Below are 19459 nucleotides of genomic sequence, written 5' to 3' on the forward strand. Positions count from 1 at the left end.
ACCAGGCTGGCCTTGAAATCACAGAGATCCACTTACCTCTCCTGAGATTAAAGGTGTGAGCCACCACTGCCTGGCTTAACTTTATATTTTTGAAATAATTTCATTTATGGAGTGGTTTAAAATATAGCAGTTTACCAGAATGGCACAAAGAACTTTACCTAGATTTTCTGATTTTTTTTTTCGTTATTTATTTATTTATTTATTTTTCTATTATCAGCTTGATACAGTATAAATTCTTATTCTAAGAGTGAAATGTTTCATTGAGGCTTGCCCAGTGATTGAGTAAAACCAAAACTTATTATAAGCCACAGTCATCCTAGGGTCCCCCCTGCTATGTCGCCTCCCTGGTTCTATGGGTTGCAGTCTGATTGTTCTTTGCTTTATATCTAGAATCCACTTATGAGTGAGTACATACCATGTTTGCCCTTCTGGGTTTGGGTTACCTCACGCAGGATATTTTCTAGTTCCATCCATTTGCCTGCAAATTTCATGCTGTCATTGTTTTTCTCTGCTGGGTAGTACTCCATTGTGTATATGTACCACATTTTCTTAATCCGTTCTTCAGTTGATGTGCATCTAGGTTGTTTCCAGGTTCTGTGTATTACAAATAGTGCTGCTATGAACATAGCTGAGCATATATCTTTGTGGTATGTTTGAGCATTCCTTGGGTATAGGCCCAAGAGTGGTATGGCTGGGTCTTGAGGTAGATCAATTCCCAATTTTCTGAGAAACCACCATACTGATTTCCACAGTGGTTGTACAAGCTTGCATTCCCACCAACAGTGGAGGAGTGTTCCCTTTGCTCCACATCCTCTCCAACATTGACTGTCATTAGTGTTTTTGATCATTGCCATTCTGACAGGTGTAAGGTGGTATCTCAGAGTTGTTTTGATTTGCGTTTCTCTGATGATTATGGATGTTGAGCATTTCTTTAAATGTCTTTCATCCATTTGAGATTCTTTTGAGAATTCTCTGTTTAGCTCTTTAGCCCATTTTTTTAACTGGATTGTTCAGTATTTTGATGTCTAGTTTCTTGAGTTCTTTATATACTTTGGAGATCAGTCCTCTGTCAGATATGGGGTTGGTGAAGGTCTTTTCCCATTCTGTAGGCTGTTTTTTTTATCTTATTGACTGTGTCTTTTGCCCTACAAAAGCTTCTCAGTTTCAAGAGGTCCCATTTATTAATTGTTGTGCTCAGTGTCTGTGCTGCTGGTGTTATATTTGGGAAGTGATCTCCTGTGCCAATGCGTTCAAGAGTACTTCCTACTTTCTCTTCTATTAAGTTTAGTGAACTGGATTTATGTTGAGGTCTTTGATCCACTTGGACTTGAGTTTTGTGCATAGTGACAGATATGGATCTATTTGTAATCTTTTACATATTGACATCCAGTTATGCCAGCACCATTTGTTGAAGATACTTCCTTTTTTCCATTTTATAGTTTTGGCTTCTTTGTAAAAAATCAGGTGTTCATATGTGCATGGATTAATGTCAGGGTCTTCAATTCGATTCCATTGGTCTGTATATCGGTTTTTATGCCAGTACCAAGCTGTTTTTTATTACTATAGCTCTATAGTAGAGCTTGAGGTCAGGGATGGTGATGCCTCCAAAGGTTGCTTTATCGTATAGGATTCTTTTGTCTATCCTGGGTCTTTTGTTTTTCCATATGAAGTTGAGTATTTTTCTTTCCAAGTCTGTGAAGAATTGTGTTGGGATTTTGATGGGGATTGCATTGAATCTGTAGATTGCTTTTGGTAAGATTGCCATTTTTACTATGTTAATCCTACCTATCCATGAGCATGGGAGAGCCTTCCATTTTCTGATATCTTCTTCAATTTCTTTCTTTAGAGGTTTAAATTCTTATCAAACAGGTTCTTCACTTGTTTAGTTAGTGTTATTCCAAGGTATTTTATATTATTTGTGGCTATTGTAAAGGGTGATGTTTCTCTGACTTCTTTCTCAGCCCTTTTATCATTTGTGTATAGGAGGGCTACTGATTTTTTTTAGTTGATCTTGTATCCTGCCACTTTACTGAAGGAGTTTATCAGCTGTAGGAGTTCCCTGGTAGAGGTTTTGGGGTCACTTTTGTATACTATCATATCATCTGCAAATAGTGAAAGTTTGACTTCTTCCTTTCCAATTTTTATCCCTTTGATCTCCTTTGGTTGTCTTATTGCTCTAGCTAGAACTTCAAGTACTATATTGAATAAATATGGAGAGAGTGGACAGCCTTGTCTTGTTCCTGACTTTAGTGGAATCACTTTGAGTTTCTCTCCGTTTAATTTGATGGTGGCTGTTGGCTTGCTGTAAATTGCCTTTATTATGTTTAGGAATATTTCTTGTATTCCTGATCTCTCTAAGACCTTTATCATGAAGGGGTGTTATATTTTGTCAAAGGCTTTTTCAGCATCTAATGATGATCATGTGGTTTTTTTCTTTCAGTTTGTTTATAATGGTGTATTACATTGACTGATTTTTGTATGTTGAACCATCCTTGCATCCCTAGGATGAAACCTACTTGGTCATGGTGGATAATTTTTTTGGTGTGTTCTTGGATTCAGTTTGCCAAAATTTTGTTGAGTATTTTTGCATCAATGTTCATGAGGGAGATTGGTCTGTAGTTCTCTTTCTTTGTTGCATCTTTGTGTGGTTTGGGTATCAGGGTAATTGTAGCCTCATAAAAAGAGTTTGGTAGTGTTCCTTCTGTTTCTATGGTATGGAACAATTTGAAGAGTATTGGAATTAGTTCTTCTTTGAAAATCTGCTAGAATTCTGCACTGAAACCATCTGGTCCTGGGCTTTTTTTTTTTTTTGGTTGGGAGACTTTTGATGATTGTTTCTATTTCCTTAGGGGTTATTGGTCTATTTAAATAGTTTATCTGGTCTTGATTTAACTTTGGTATGTGTTATCTATCCAGAAAATTGTCCATTTCTTCCAGATTTTCCAATTTTGTGGAGTACAGGTTTTTGAAGTATGACCTGATGATTCTCTGGATTTCCTCGTTGTCTGTTGTTATGTCTCCCAAATCATTTTGTTTATTTGGGTGCTCTCTCTTTGCCTTTTGGTTAATTTGGCTAGGGGTTTGTCTATCTTGTTGATTTTTTTTTTTAATTTATTTATTATATATACAGTATTCTGCCTGCATGTATCCCTGCAGGCCAGAAGAGGGTGCCAGGTCTCATTACAGATGGTTGTGAGCCACCATGTGGTTGCTGGGAATTGAACTCAGGACTCTGAAGAGAGCAGTGCTCTTAACCTCTGAGCCATCTCTCCAGCCCTCTTGTTGATTTTTTTCAGAGAATCAACTCTTTGTTTCATTGATTGTTTGTATTGTTCTCTTGGTTTCTATTTCATTGATTTCAGCCCTCAATTTGATTATTTCCTGGTGTCTATTTTTCCTGGGTGAGTTTGTTTCTTTTTTTAGAGCTTTCAGTTGTGCTGTTAATTCATTGAGATTTCTCCATCTTCTTTATGTGTGCATTTAGAGCTATAAATTTTCCTCATAGCACTGCTTTCATAGTGTCCTATAAGTTTGGGTATGTTGTACTTTCATTTTCATTGAATTCTAGGAACTCTTTAATTTCTTTCTTTATTTCTTCCTTGACCCATTGGTGTTTCAGATGGGCACTATTCAGTTTCCATGAGATTATAGGCTTTCTATAATTTTTGTTGTTGTTGAAATCTAACTTTAAGGCATGGTGGTCCGATAAGATACAGGAGGTTATTCCAATGTTTTTGTATGTTGAGATTTACTTTGTAACCAAGCATGTGGTCAATTTTTGAGAAGGTTCCATGGGGTGCTGAGAAGAAGGTATATTCTTTTGTGTTAGGATGGATGGAATGTTCTGTAGATATCTATTAAGTCCATTTGAGTCATAACATCTGTTAGGTCCTTTATTTCTTTTTTTTTTAAAGATTTATTTTATTTATTATGTATACAGAGGAGGGCGCCAGATCTCATTACAGATGGTTGTGAGCTACCATGTGGTTGCTGGGAATTGAACTCAGGATCTCTGGAAGAGCAGTCGGTGCTCTTAACCTCTGAGCCATCTCTCCAGCCCCCCTTTATTTCTTTGTTAAGTTTCAGTCTGGTACATCTGTCTTTTGGTGAGAGTGGTGTGTTGAAATCTCCCACTACTAATGTGTGGGGTTTGATGTGCGATTTAAGCTTTAGTAATGTTTCTTTTATAAATGTGGGTGCCTTTGTATTTGGGGAATAAATGTTCAGAATCGAGACTTTATCTTGATGGATTTTTCCTGTGATAAATATGTAATGTCCATCCTGATCTCTTTCGATTGATTTTAGTTTGAAGTCTATTTTATTAGATATTAGGATAACTACACCAGCTTGCTTCTTAGGTCCATTTGATTGGAAAGCCTTTTCCCAGCCCTTTACTCTGAGGTAGTGTCTGTCTTTGAAGTTAAGGTGTGTTTCTTGTATGCAGCAGAAGGATGGATCCTGTTTTTTTATCCATTATGTTAGTCTGTGTCTTTTTATAGGTGAGTTGAGACCATTGATATTGATGGATATTTAATGACCAGTGATTGTTAATTCCTGGTTTGTTTTTTTTTTTGTTTTGTTTTGTTTTGTTTTGTTTTGTTTTTTTTTGTGGTAGTGTTGCGTTTTCCTTCTTTGGTATTTGTTGTGGGATTATCTATTGCTTGAATTTTCATGGATGTGTTTAGCTTCTTTAGGTTGGATTTTTCCTTCTAGTGCTTTCTGTAGGGCTGGATTTGTGGATAGGTATTGCTTAAATCTGGCTTTATCATGGAATATTTTTGTTTACTCCATCTATGGTGATTGAGAGTTTTGCTGGGTATAAAAGTCTGGGTTGGCATCCATGATCTCTTAGTGTCTGCATAACATTTGTCCATGATCTTCTAGCTTTTGGAGTCTCTATTGAGAAGTCTGGTGTTATTCTGATGGGTCCGCTTTTATATGGTACTTGGTCTTTTTCCTTTGTGGCTCTTAATATTTTTTCTTTGTTCTGTGTGTTTAGTGTTTTGATTATTATGTGGCGAGGGGACTTTCTTTTTTTTTTTTTTTGATCCAGCCTATTCGGTGTTCTGTAAGCTTCTTGTATCTTCATAGATATTTCTTTATTTAGGTTAGGAAAGTTTTCTTCTATGATTTTGTTGAATATATTTTCTGTGCCTTTGAGTTGGTATTCTTCTCCTTCTTCTATCTCTATTATTCTTAGGTTTGATCTTTTCATGGTGTCCCAAATTTCTTGGACGTTTTGTGTTACGACTTTTTTGTCTTTAGTGTTTTCTTTGACTCTATTGTGTCTTCAACATCAGAGATTCTCTGTTTCATCTCTTGCATTAGGTTGGTTATGCTTGCTCCTGTAGTTCCTGTTTGTTTAGTCAGAATTTCTATTTCCAGCATTCCCTCAGTTTGTGTTTTCTTTATTGTCTCAATTTCAATTTTCAATTCTTGAACTGTTTGCTTCATCTGTTTAATTACTTTTTCTTGGTTTTCTTTGATTTCTTCTAATTTTTTGTTTGTTTTTTTTTCCATTTCTTTAAGGGAATTTTTTTTATTTCCTCTTTAAGAAAATTCTTTATTTCTTCTTTAAGGGCCTCTATCATCTTCTTAAAGTCATTTTTAGGATTGATTTCTTCTGCTTCTTCTGCCTTGGTATGTTCAGGTCTTGAAGGTGTAGAATCGCTAGGTTCTGATGTTGTCATATAGGTCTTTATGTTCTTGCCTGTATTTTTGCACTGGCGTCTACTCATCTCTTCCTCTGCTTGGTGTAGGCGGTGTCTGTGTCTGAAGGTACCTCTCTTGTTCTAATTGTTTGTCTTGGTCCACTAGGAGTTCTTGGTTAAATCGGTGCTTTAGGCTCTGTTTCTTCGGGAGCAGCTTAGTCCAGTCAGTGTTAGTGGGTTCTGTCTCAGTGATCAGTTGTTCCCAATTGGTGCATGGTGTGCTTATGGTTCCAGTGGTTGTTAGGTTCATAGGGGTTGGGTTTTGGTTTTTTTTTGTTTTGTTTTGGTGGAGGAGCAGGGAAAGGTAGCTGTCTGGTCCCTGGGACTCTGATGGGTAGGGCCTAGAGACCTGATCTGCCCGTCCGGAGATGGGGGCTTACCTGTTCCCAGTTGGTGTAGGGTAGGCATATAATCCTGGTGATCTGGTTCGATGGTTGGGTGGCACCTTCTTTTGTGTTCTCAGGTCACGTTTTTGCTCATTCGTCAACTCCTCAGCTGATATTGTTTCCTCAGACTGCGGACTGTAGGCTTCTGAATCCTCTCCCGAATGGATCTCCACTGAGCAGGTTGTTCAGTAGGGCAATCTCACCAACACCTCCAAGCTGTTGGGTTTTGCAGGATTGGCAGCTGGGCCCTGGGTTGGCCTCAGGCAGAATGTTCAGATCTCACGGAGATGGCTCCTTCTCCGGGTGCTAGGATTAAAGACGTCCCTATTCCAAGCTCTTAATCTCCTTGTTTTTCTGGTCTTTATTACAACCGCGTCTCTGCCACCGCTCTGCCTCTGCCTGCCTCTGCAGCCACTGCCTCCGCTCTACCTGATTTTCTGATTTTTAACATTTGCTCTATCCTTCTCTCTCTCTCTCTACAAATATATATAAAGCTATATTATTTGTGAACTACTTGAAAATAGGATGCTGCTGAGTCTCCTCTGCTTTTAAATGTGTATTTGTGAGCCACCCCTCCCCAGAAAATAGTCCCTTAAAATTGGAAAATACACTGGTACAGTACTTTATTTTTTTTTAATTAAAGTTTACCAGTTTACCTAATAATATTCTTTAGAGCAATATAAATACATTTGACCCTTTGTGCTTTAAACTTTGTAGTATGTGGCAGGGTGCACATCCTGACTCCCCTCCTGCCACAGTCCTATTTGATTTAAGAGCACTGTGAGTAGGTCCCCTGCCCCCTGATTGGTCATGCAAGCAGGGCAACTGGCTTGATTTGATTTTTTTTTTTATACAATTCAGTGGAACAGCGTGACTTCGTTGGAGTGGACAGCACAGGAAAAAGGCTGCTCTTTATGGCTAATGAAGCAGACTTGGATGAAGAGCTGGTCATTAAGGGATCCATCCTGCAAAAGTAAGCCCCTGGGGATTGTCTTTTGGCAGTTCTCCTTTACTGGAAACCACCCACCATGGGAAAGGAGGAATAAAAACTAGATTATTCTGTGTGAAATTGAGAAAAGTATGTGAACACTTTCCCCGGAGACAGGACACCAGCTTTTCTCTTCACAGCATGCACTTAGTGCTCCCTAAGGCTTCTCTTACCAAGGTAGAGCCAAGTCCTGCATTGAAGTGGAGCAAAGAGTCTGGGGGTGGGGGGCAGGACTGACTTTCTGACTGAGTTAGAGAGCCTCCTTGGTAAAATGTGCTAGAAAGCGCATAACGTAATTTGCCATCAGTGATGGTGACGTGACCTCGTTGTTAGGAAACAAAACTCCAGAAGTTTTACATCTGGAAAATATGAAACTTATCTCGCTAAACACAATTCCCTATTCTCTCCCTCCCTGTAAGTCCCTGGAAATTACTATTCTACTTTGTAAGTGAAATGCTGTGTGTATGTGTGTGTGTGTGTGTGTGTGTGTTTGACATTTTATTTTGTATGATATCCTCCAAGTTCATTATGTTGTATCCTATGGACAGAATCCTGTCTTTTTCTTTCTTATTTATTAGCTATGAAATATGTATTAAGAGCCACTCTTAAACTTTTTTAACAGTTAAATAGTCTATCAAATTAACAAAATATGCAGAACTCCATAATCATATCTTATTCTAGTATCTTGAATGTATTCCATCTACTCCTTTGTTTACTTATTTATTTATCTTGAGATTTACTTATTTTTGTGTGTGTATATTGGTGTTTTGCTTGCATGTATGTCTGTGCACTATGTACATGCAGTGCCCATGGGGACTAGAAATGGGCATCGGATCCCCTAGAACTAAAGATAGTTACCAATGGTTGTTAGCCAACATGTGGGTACTAGGCATAGAACCTGGGTCCTCTGCAAGAGCAGCAATTATTCCTAACCACTGAGCTCTCTCACCAGCCCCTTCATCTCCTTACAGACCAGGATTACCCAACAAAAACTTCTTAGTTGTGTTGCCTTAGTTTTTATCTGGCATTTTCCTCCCTCAGGGTTTTTGCACATATGGTGGCTGGTTCCTTTTGTTGGATTAATTTTTTTTTTTTTTTTTTTTTTTTTTTTTGGTAACGAAAAGCAAACTTAAGTTTAGTAACCAAAATCTGGCGATAGGACATGTTATCTTTATTATAATCCTGTATTTTGAATGTAAATTCTTTTTTATTTTATTACTGTCATTTTGTGTGTGTTCATGTGGGTGTGATGTGTGTGTTCATGTGGGTATGATGTGTGTGTTCATGTGGGTGTGATGTGTGTGTTCATGTGGGTATGATGTGTGTGTTCATGTGGGTGTGATGTGCGTGCTTTGGCACAGGTACCATGGCACACGTGGCAGTCAGAGGACAGTTCTTTGTGTCAGTTCTCTCCACCTTTCTGTGGTCTGGGGATCGCACTCAGGTGGCCAGGCTTTCATAGGAAGTCCCTTCACCCCCTGAGCCTCTCTCCACACTTTATGTGAATTCTGCATCTGTCACTTCCACAGTCTCCTTGTTCCCCTCTTAGTATGCTGTCTGAAGAGTAGCTGGTCAGTCATCTAGACATAAAGAATGCCAGCTTTCCCCAGGCGTGATGGCAAGCACTTTAATCCCGGCACTTGAGAGGCAGAGGCAGGCAGGTGGATCTGTCCAAGACCAGCATGGTTGTCTACATAGTGAGTTCCAGGTTTAATATAAAGGTATGTATGTAAGTTGACTCCTCAAACTCCAGTAAACAACAATAAAGGGATTTTATTTTAGAAACATATAAATCCAGAAGGCTAAAGAAAATCAGTTTTTCTACTCCTCAGTTTGTCCAGATAGATGTAGTTTAGTTATTCTTTAAAGAATTCCTGTTTTGGGGCTGGAAAAATGGCTCAGAGGTTAGCAGCACTGACTGCTCTTCCAAAGGTCCTGAGATCAATTCCCAGCAACCACATGGTGGCTCACAACCATCTGTAATGAGATCTGGTGTCCCCTTCTGGCCTGCAGGGACACATGCAGGCAGAGCACTGTATGCATAATAAATAAACAAATCTTAAAAAAAAAAAAAAAAAAAAGAATTCCTGTTTTATGGGCAGTGGTGGTACACACTTTTAGTCCCAGCACTTGGGAGGCAGAGGAAGGCGGAGTTTGAGGCCCAGCCTGGTCTACATAGTGAGTTCCAGAACAGCCTGCATAGAGAATCCTGTCTCAAAAAAAAATTTTGTTTTATTTCTGACAAACATATGTTTTTAATAGTTCAAAAGTGTAAGGTATTTGTGCCAAACACTTAATAAGAAAATCATGATGCTCTTCCCACCCTGTTATATGGTTCGCTTTTAAATTCTAGACAAAGGGTCAAGGGTGGTTTTTTGTTTTTTCCTGGAAGGGTAATAAACATATAAAAACAAGCTTTTAAAGATATCTTTTAAAATGAAATAAAATATTCACAAGTTTATCTTGGAAGGTTTAGGCATTTGCATCTGAGGAGACAAGGACATTTGTCAAGACTGCAGAAAACATGCCAAGTCTATTTTGGGACTAAAGATAATGAAAAATAGTTTAAACTTCAGTTGCTTTGTCTGTGGAGAGTCTTGAAATACTTATCTAAATTAGTATCCCAATTGATAGTTAACCAGCTCTAATTCCTAAAATACCTCTCTCATTTTATGACAAGGACAGGTGACATAGAAGGACTTCTTTCTAAGCCAGAATCTGACAGTTGTGGTGGCACCTTTAATCCCAGCACTCTGGAGGCAGAGACAGGTGGATCTCTGAATTTGGGGGCCAGCCTGGTCTACACAGAGTTGCAGGACAGCCAGGGTTACATAGAGGAATCCTGTCTCAAGAAATATTTAAAAAAAAAAAATTTTTTAAAGAAGGAGAAGAAGCTAAAACCCCAAAGCACTGGATTTTATTCTTACTTTTGCACATTTTTTTCATTTCTGTAAAGAAACTTGACTAGGAAAACTCTTGTGTCTTTAAACATGACTATATGGACTGTAGAGAGCAAGGGAAATCTTCCAGCCTTCTGCCTGTGTGGGAAACATCATGTTGCCAGTTCTGATCATGAGTCTTCAGCAGTACAAATCAGCTTGTTCTTAGCTTCTTTTCTTTCTTTTTTTTTTTTTTTTTTTTCTTTGTTTGGTTTGGTTTTTTGTTTTTCAAGTCAGGGTTTCTCTGTGCAGCCCTGTCTGTCCTGGAACTCACTCAGACCAGGCTGGCCTCGAACTCACAGAGATCCCCCTGCCTCTGCCTCCCAAATGTTATGCCTGTCTCTTAGCTTTCTTTTTAAGGTTCTGTTTTCTTGAATATGCTGACTCTGTTACCACCATTCTTCTGTTGTCCAGCTTCCAAAGTTTGTAGTTCTCTCTTCTCTTGGTCTTTGTCCTTGTGAATTTATAGCTTTGAATTAAAAACAAGTAAAAACCTTTACTACCGTTTTTAATGAGTTTTCAGAATACACAGTGATTAATGTCTGTGTTTAATCTTCACTCAGGATGATTTTTCTTTTTATTTATTTATTTTGTCTCTTCCCTTCTCCATCCTCCCCTCTCCTTTTCTGTTCCCTTCCTCTCTTCTCTGCACCTACCTTACCCTTCTCTTCCTTCTTCATCATCCAGTTCAGATCTTATGCTTTCAAGCTTTTCTCTCATATCCTTACTTATTCTTTTATTCTATCTACCTGTACAGCCTTCAATTTTTATTTTTTTCATGTAATATATATATATATATATATGAGCTATAAATTAATATTTTGTATTGTGTTGGGGAAGTGCACACTTGCCACGATATGCATGTGGAGATCAGAGGACAGCTTGTGCAGTCAGTTCTGTCCTTCCACCATTTAAGTTCTAGGGTTCAAACTTGGTCATCAGGCTTGGCAGTAAGCTTCCTTGACAACCCCCCCCCCCATCATCCCATTGCCCTGTAATAGTCTTTTTTGCCTTGTGGTGCTGGAGGATAAACTCAGGGCCTTGTGCATACTAGGCAAGCTCTCTACCACGGAGCTGTATCCCTAGCCTAGCACTCAACCTTTAGTTACTTTATGCATCTATTTTGTCAACTAATACATAGATTTTATTAAATTTTTCAAGGGGCCTATTTTGTGTTGGTATGAATTGGCACCATTTTAAATGTATAGTTCTGTTTTAATTGAGCCCTCAAAACCATGCTGCAATCTTGCCGGTCTCAGACAAGCCTTCTATTCCTTGTAGCAACTATTTTCAGCCATCAATCTCTAGTAAAAGAAACTACTGCTGCTGCTGCTCCTTCTCAGGGGAAATCCCAGCAAGTGACACTGACCTCCTGATTTCCCAGCATCTGCTTTGCCTGCATGCTCCCCATTACTCAGATTCCCCTACAGCTCTGTTTCTGTAGTGTCTGTAGTTCAAGGACTGCCTCCCTTCACTTAGGCTTTTTATTCCATGCTCTCTGTCACCGGTGAAACCTCGCTCCACCATCTCTAGGCTTTTCAGCCTTGCTCTGTATTGTCTTTCCTCCTTACAGCTATGCACTGTTTATAGGATAAAGCACAGATTCCTTAGGCGTCAGTCATCTATCCATCCTTCTTCTAACAAGTACCCATATCCAACACTACAGCCCTACCACACATCTATGGAGAGCTGCTCAGAATTTTCTGATTTCCACATTAGGTTTTTTATTCTAATGTTTATTGCTTTTTTGGTGTATATGAATGTATGTCTGTGTGTATGGCTTTGTGCACATGAGAAATGTCTCATCAAGGACAGGAAGAGATGACTGAGTGGTTAAGACTATATACCACTCTTGCAGATGACCTGAGTTTGTTCCCAGCACCAGGAATAGATGGCTCACTCCCTGCTACAACTCAAGCTCCAGGGACTCCACATCCTCTTTTGGCCTCCTTGGACACCTGCATTCACGTGTTCATACTCACATACCGACACTTACGTGCATATGGTTTAAAATAAAATCCTTAAGAAAGAAAAAAAATCTCTCATCAAAGAAGATGACTTCTTCAGTGAATTCTACCCAACATTTAAAAAAATTAGTGCAAGCCCCAGGAATAATGGTGCACACCCTAGCTCTTGGGAGATGTCAGGATGACCAGAAGTTCAAGATCAGCCTCAACTACATAGCCTTGGGTACCCTATCTCAAAAAGTGTGTGTGTGTGTGTGTGTGTGTGTGTGTGTGTGTGTGTGTAACATCTGAGTGTCCAAGTGTGGTAGTGCATGCCTATAATGTCAATAATTGGGAAGCTGAGGCATAAGGATTGCTACAAAATCAAAGCCAATGTGAGTGACATAGTGAGATGCCATCTCAAAACAAAAACTAACAAAATTAATAAATAGAACAGTTATAACAATGTACTGTAATAAAAGTTATGTAAGTAAATATTTCTTTCAAAAATATCCTATTATGCAGCCGGGTGGTGGTGCACGCCTTTAATCCCAGCACTTGGAGGCAGAGCCAGGCAGATCTCTGTGAGTTCGAGGCCAGCCTGGTCTACAAAGTGAGATCCATGACAGGCACCAAAACACCACAGAGAAACCCTGTCTCAAAAAAAAAAAAAAAACGAAGAAAAAAAAAATTCCTATTATGCTTGTCATGGTGGCACATGCCTTTAATCCCAGCACTTAGGAGACAGAGGCAGGTAGGTGGGTTTCTATGATTTCAAGGCCATCCTGGTCTATACAGTGAGTTCTAGGCCAGCCAGGGCTACATTGTAAGATCCTTGTCTCAAAACAAAATAAACAAAATCCTATTATAACTTCACTTTTTGTTTTTTTGTTTTTAGAGACAGGGTTTCTCTGTGTAACAGTTCTGGCTGTCCTAGAACTCACTCTGTAGACCAGGCTGGTCTCGAACTCAGAGATCCGCCTGCTTCTGCCTCCTGAATGCTGGGATTAAAGGCGTGTGTCACCACTGTCTGGCATAACTTAACTTTTTAAAACAAAAAAAATTGAAGGCAGTGTTTCACTATGTAACCCTGGCTGTCCTACAGCTTACTATGTAGACCAAGCTGGCATTGGCCATACAGAGATCTATCTGCCACTGCCTCCAAGCACTGGGACTGAGGGCATGCTCCACCATGCTTGGAATAACTTAAAGGAAACACTTTATGGCTTCTCTTGGGCATATCCAAATTGCCAGCTTCAATGCCTTCAGTGCCATTGGAGCCACTATAAAGTAAAGGCTGCTTGTCTTGTCCTGTGTTGCTAGGACAGAGGATATCTAAGACGGCTAATAAGTGACTACTGGACAGGTAGGCAGCATAAAGAATTTAGATTAAACCGAACAAAAGTGAATTTCTCAAGTGAGATAAGACCAGATTTCACCACATGTGTTTCTAAAAGTATAATTTTTTGATTCCTGGAATTTTCCATTTCATATTATCAGACTGTAGGCAGCTACAATTGTGAAGGATGAAACTGCCAATGAGGGGATACTACTGTAATACCAGTCCTTCACAGTCCTTCCAAAAATAAAGGGCTTCAGGCATACATGTGATACACTTACATACATGGAAGCAAAAAAATCAAATGAATAAGCCTAAAAAAACACATTTTTTTAGAACAAAAAACCTAGCACTCACCATGTTGGTCTCCCCAGGCTGGGATGTGAGCATCATGACTCTGACCCTTCCACCTTTCTGGAGCCCATTACCTGATAATAGACTAACATCCATATTACCTGATCATGAGCCTGTTTTCTCCTGTCCTTCCTCCAGGTACCCTAGAATACATTTCCATACAGGCCTCGTGGATGCCCATCTCTACTGCCTGAAGAAATACGTTGTAGATTTCTTAATGGAAAATAGGTAAGAAAGAGGAAGGTGATGATAAGCCTACAGATTTTGAGCACTCTCTCTCAAACTTTTTGTTTTTTTATTTTAAACCCACAGTTTTAACAAGTATAGTTTTTTGTTTATTATTGGTTTTCTTTTGGTTATATGGATGTGTGGGTATGTTGCATGACTGCAGATTTGCCCAGAGGCATCAGATCCTCTGGAGGTAAAATCCAGGGCCTTGTGAGCTTAATGACTTGGGTCCTGGGGACTGAATCAGGTCTGCTGCAAGAACAGTGTACCCTCCTAACCCGAGTCATGTCTCCAGCCCTTGTTTTGGTTTGGTTTGGTTTTGGTTTTTGATTTTTTGAGGCAGGTTTTCTCTGTGTAGCTCTGACTGTCCTGGAAATCACTCTATAGACCAGGCTGGCCTGAAATTCAGAGATCAACTTGCTTCTGCTGCCCAAGTGCTGGGATTAAAGGTGTGTGCCAACTGCCCAACTTGCAGCCAGTGTTCTTACAAAGAAGAGGGAATGCTTTCTTAGTACTGTCAAACAGAATGGTGGCTTTTGGATCCAGTGTGTACAGGCAGGTTTACACCGAAGCTAGCCTTATCTTGGCTCCTGTAGCTCACTGGCTACTGTCTGTTTGCTCTTTGCACATCTGGCAAAGGTAATAAAGTGGTATGTGCTCTAAGGACAAGCCTGAAATTGGGGGTGACTGTGACTGCTGGCCAGGTCTGCCAAGTGGGACTTTCCTCTGCAGTCTCCTCTAACAGAGTGATCCAGAGCTACAGCCCAGACTGGCCACCATCACTAAACTTGTCCCCTTCCCATCTGCCCACATCTCTCACAGTTGCTCGAGTCAAAGTGCACAGAGTAAAAATTAGAAGATTGTGATATAAAGTATATTGAGCCAGGTGTGGTGACTCAGTCTGTAATTTCAGCACAGGGATGTGGAGACAGGAGGACTGCAAAGTCCAGGCCAGCCTAGGCTACAGGACAGGGACCTTGTCTCAAAACAGCAACAACAAAAGACCAAAGTGAAAACAATATGCCTGTGGCACTAAAAACTGAACATGGAGTTATAAATCCTGAAACAAATAGTCCATCCAGGTACAGTGGTACATCCCTGAAGTCTAAGGGTACTTTGGGGTATTGTGTCCAGCTGGTCAAGTGGTAGCCTTTATTTTAGGCCTAATGTCAAGATGTTATGTTCTGCCCAGTGGTGGTGGTGGTGGTGGTGGTGGTGGTGGTGGTGGTGGTGCAAGCCTTTAATCCCAGCACTCGGGAGGCAGAGCCAGGCGGATCTCTGTGAGTTCAAGGCCAGCCTGGGCTACCAAGTGAGTTCCAGGAAAGGCGCAAAGCTACGCAGAGAAACCCTGTCTCAAAAAAACAAAAAGAAAGAAAGAAAGAAAAAGAAAAAAAAGATGTTATGTTCTACATGGTTCACAATAGCCTTGCCTTGTACCTGTTCTTGGCACAGCTGAGAACAACCTCTGTGGCTAGGCCAGCTACACTCTATGGGAATTGATCTGATGTTGAGCGTCAGCAGACATAGCTGTGACCTGGCAGGACAGCGTCATGTCTTTTCAGATCGCTTATCCCTGAGTGTCTGCTGATAGGACCATGTGCCAAGGCTTGCTTGCTTGCCCGTGCAGTGACAGTTCTGTCGGATCCATGAAGGCCCTAAAATCTTCCAGCTGTCTGTGCTTTGTTACTTCTTCAGAAGAACTGACTTGTTTTCCAGGGGGAATATTTGCTATCCACATTGTGTGGAGCATTGAAAACAGACAGACAGACAGACAGACAGACAGACACACACACACACACACACACACAGAGAGACACACGCACGCATGCACGCACGCGCACACACACGCGAAAAAAAAAAAAACTCTAAGAATAAATGTTGTTTCATTCTTGTATTCATATGGAAATTTTTAATCTCCATCAAAGGATCAAGAGAAAAAAATCCCATTGAAATTCAATACAGGGACTCTTAGCTTACACAGAAATGTTCAAAGATATTTGATTTGATCTTTTAAAAATAACATAAGACCATGAACTATGTAGCTCCAGGGTTCATAATTTCCTTTACCTCCCTCAGCCTCTGCTTCTCTCTTGCCTTCTTCCTTATGGGGCATGTGTGTGGTCCTGTGTCAGCATGCTGAGTTTCTTCTAGTGGGGCCCCTGGTAAAGAAGGGGAACTCACAGCAGCAGTGAGGGTTCTGGTGCTGTTCACTCTATAACTCCTCCCTCAGACCTCATCTCAGAGTATTGTAACTCATTAGCACTTGTCTATTTGACCTGCTTTTTCTCCTTTTCCCTTTCTTCTGCCCACTCTATAGAATTCCTTTAGGCATTAGAAACAGTGTTTACCAAAGCCTAGCACAGCAACTGACGTATAAAAGATGTGTGATAAATACTAAACAAATTAATTAGTGAAAACCCACGCTAGTCTCTCACCCACCTGTTTTCATTTTCTTTGCTAAATAAAAGTCAAAAGCATATTTGATGTTTGCCACCAGCAGGTACTTGCCACCAACCCTGAGTTTAATCCCCAGAATCCACATGGCAGAAGGAAAGAACCTGCTTCTAAAGGCTGTCCTCTAATTTCCATAGACGGTGTGGTATGTGTGTACACACTCACACATGCAGGCCCAGGAAAGGGGGAGCACACACACACACACACACTGCAGATAAGCAAACAAATGATGTTTTAAAAAAACATATCCACTGTACCAAAAATCACGTCCTTTTCTCCCCTGTTAAAGAGGGAGGAGGGAACAAGAAGAGCGGAGGGAGGAGAATCTGGTTGGTATGTAAAATAAATTAAAAAATTAATAATAAAAAAAAAGATTGGGCGCAGCCTAATCAGCACCAGCAGACAGGATTCTGTGAGTTGAGCAGCTGGTCTCCAAATGATTCCAGGAAAGCAAAGCTACAAAAAAAGTCTCGAAAGAAAAAAAAAAAAAAGATTCATTAGACCCAACAACCTATTGTCTTTTTTTCCTTTTTATATCTATTTATTTACTCTTGTTGTTTTTGTTTTTTGTATTTCAACACAAGGTTTCTCTGTGTATTCTTTTTTTTTTTTTTTTTTAAAGATTTATTTATTATTTAAGCTTATGCTGCAGCAGAAGAGGCACAGTTATTTCAGATGTTGTGCACCATGTGTTGCTGGAATTGAACTCAGACTCTGGAAAAGCAGCAGTCAGTGCTCTTAACCTCTGAGCCATCTCTCCAGCCCCTTCTCTGTGTATTCTTGACTGTCCTGGAACTCACTCTGTAGCCCAGGCTGGCCTTGAACTCACAGAGATCCACCTGCCTCTGCCTCCCAAGTGCTAGGATTAAAGGTGTGTGCACCACCACCACTCAACTTATGTATTTCCTTATTGAGAGAGAGAAGAGAGTGTGAGTGAGTGCCCTCTTTTGCGCACACACACCCATATATGTGTGTGGAAAGTCTGAGGACGACTTGTAGGAGTTGACTGCCTCTGCCATGTGGACCGCGGGGATGGAAGTCAAGCAGGCAGGTGAGCTGTCTCTGCAGCCCCTGACATCCTGTGGTGCCATCAAAAAGAAGCTTGCTTCCTGGGAACCAAAAGGGGCAAATGGAGAAGCACTCCAAAGCTCTGGCCAGTTCCCAGGGTCAGTCTAAGCTGATAAAATTATATTAAAGTAGGTTGAAGTTAACTTTGTGGAAATTCTTTAACAACCGTTAGTAAGTACAACTTTACAATATTTGGAAGCCTGCTCTTCTGAGTAGAGGAATATAAAGTTTCTTAGGAACTACTTAGTGATAAGAATGAATTCTAGGCCGGGCGGTGGTGGCGCACCCCTTTAATCCCAGCACTCGGGAGGCAGAGGCAGGCAGATCTCTATGAGTTCGAGGCCAGCCTGGGCTACCAAGTGAGTCCCAGGAAAGGCGCAAAGCTACACAGAGAAACCCTGTCTCAAAAAATCAAAAAATAAAAAAATTAAAAAAAAAAAGAATGAATTCTAAATTTGCAGAGAGGCTAGACTTGGTGGCCCATGCCTTTAATTCCTGTCATTCAGAAAGCTGAGGCAGGAGGATTGGCCACTTGTTCAAGACCAGCCTGAACTACAGAGTTAGACCTTGTCTCAAAAATAAAAAGATCTAAGGATATAATTCCATAGTTAAGTGCTTGCTTAGTGTATACAAGCCCTGGGTTCAACCCCCAGTATGAAATAAATAAATATCAAACATAGTAGCTTATGCTCACAATCCCAGCACTAAGGAGACTGAGGTAAGAGAATCCTAAATTCTTTGCCAGCCTGGGCCACATGTAAGGCTTTTTCTCACAAGAATTTCTCCACAGAGCCAGCCATGACAGTAAGGCCTGTAATCCTAGCCCTTACAAAGTAGAAACAAGAGGATCAGGAATTCAAGGTTGTCCATGGGTAGCCAGTTAGAGGCTCAACTTTAGCTATTAAGACGTTGTCTCCGTATAACAAAAAACTAAGAAAAATCATCTCCTCACCTGGACATAGTAGCACTCACCTGTAATTCCATTAGTCTGGAAGCTGAACCAGAAGGGTTGCTAGAAGCTGGAAACCAACCTGGGCTATAGTCTTGGGTCTCCTGGTGCTACAGTCAAGATAGGAGGTTACTTTATTTCATTTTGTTTGTCTTTAAAGCCTGATCCCCATTCTGGCCTTGAGTTCCTGAATACCTGTGTTCGTTGATGATAACCTTGACCCTCCTGCCTCTGCCTCCCAACTACTGGGATTATAGGCATACACTACCACCACCACCCATTTATAAAGATCTAGAGACCAAACCCAGAGCCTGATGAATGCTAAGTGAGCAGTCTCTTGACTGAACTACAACCTCAGCCTGTAAACTACATTTTTATAAACCAATGGTAAAAAAGAAATTAACTACTTACCAGACCAATGACTCATTGCAATGAACACTTCCAAGTAAAGATACGTGGACTAAATGGTATATACTGTGTGACACTGGGCCGCACTGCTGTAGAAGGGGGGGGGGGCACAAACTCGGGCGCCGCACTCTGTCAGCTTCCATGTCAAGAATTGTTTTTATTTGGCGTTTGGTTGGTTGGTTGGTTTGGTTTGGTTTTGGTCCCTTTGGTTTTACTTTTAAATTTTGTTTTATGGGGGAGGTTGCAAGGGCAGGGGGTGGAAACAAGGGGTGAGGGAGATGAGTGGGGTCAGGGTGCACAGTGTGAATTCCACAGAGTCAATAAAAAGTTAAGTGGTCGGGGAGAGAGGCAGGGTTGGGGGGGGACTACTTAAAAGACACTATGGGGCTGGAGAGATGACTCCACAGTTAAGAGCACTGGCTGCTCTTCCAGAGAACCCAAGCTCAAATCCCAGCACCCACATGGCAGCTCACAACTGTCTATAACTACAGTTTCAGGGCATCTGTCGCCCTCTTCTGACTTCCACAGACAATGTACACATGGTGCACATACATGCAGGCAAGAATCCATACAACATAAAATCAAAGTAAATCTTTTTTAAAAAAAATTTTAAAGACACTGTAATACGAAGAAAGGTATACAAAATTCAGGGTTAATCTAGACCAGGGATGTAGTTTAGTGCTTGCCTA

General features: G+C 40.5%; 1 protein-coding gene across 3 annotated transcripts in view; it reads left to right on the forward strand.

Annotated features, from left to right (window-relative positions):
- Eif2b3 (eukaryotic translation initiation factor 2B subunit gamma) overlaps positions 1-19459 on the forward strand; it is a 79956-nt gene that overhangs the window by 34017 nt on the left and 26480 nt on the right. For all 3 annotated transcript variants that reach the window (XM_037202852.1, XM_037202851.1, XM_037202850.1), the window contains exons 5-6: positions 6959-7070; positions 13802-13891. In XM_037202852.1, coding sequence (XP_037058747.1) covers positions 6959-7070; positions 13802-13891 — 202 coding nt within the window. The remainder of the gene's footprint in view (positions 1-6958; positions 7071-13801; positions 13892-19459) is intronic.

The sequence above is a fragment of the Peromyscus leucopus genome, chromosome 2 (assembly GCF_004664715.2).
Source record: "Peromyscus leucopus breed LL Stock chromosome 2, UCI_PerLeu_2.1, whole genome shotgun sequence".
Lineage (NCBI taxonomy): Eukaryota > Metazoa > Chordata > Mammalia > Rodentia > Cricetidae > Peromyscus > Peromyscus leucopus.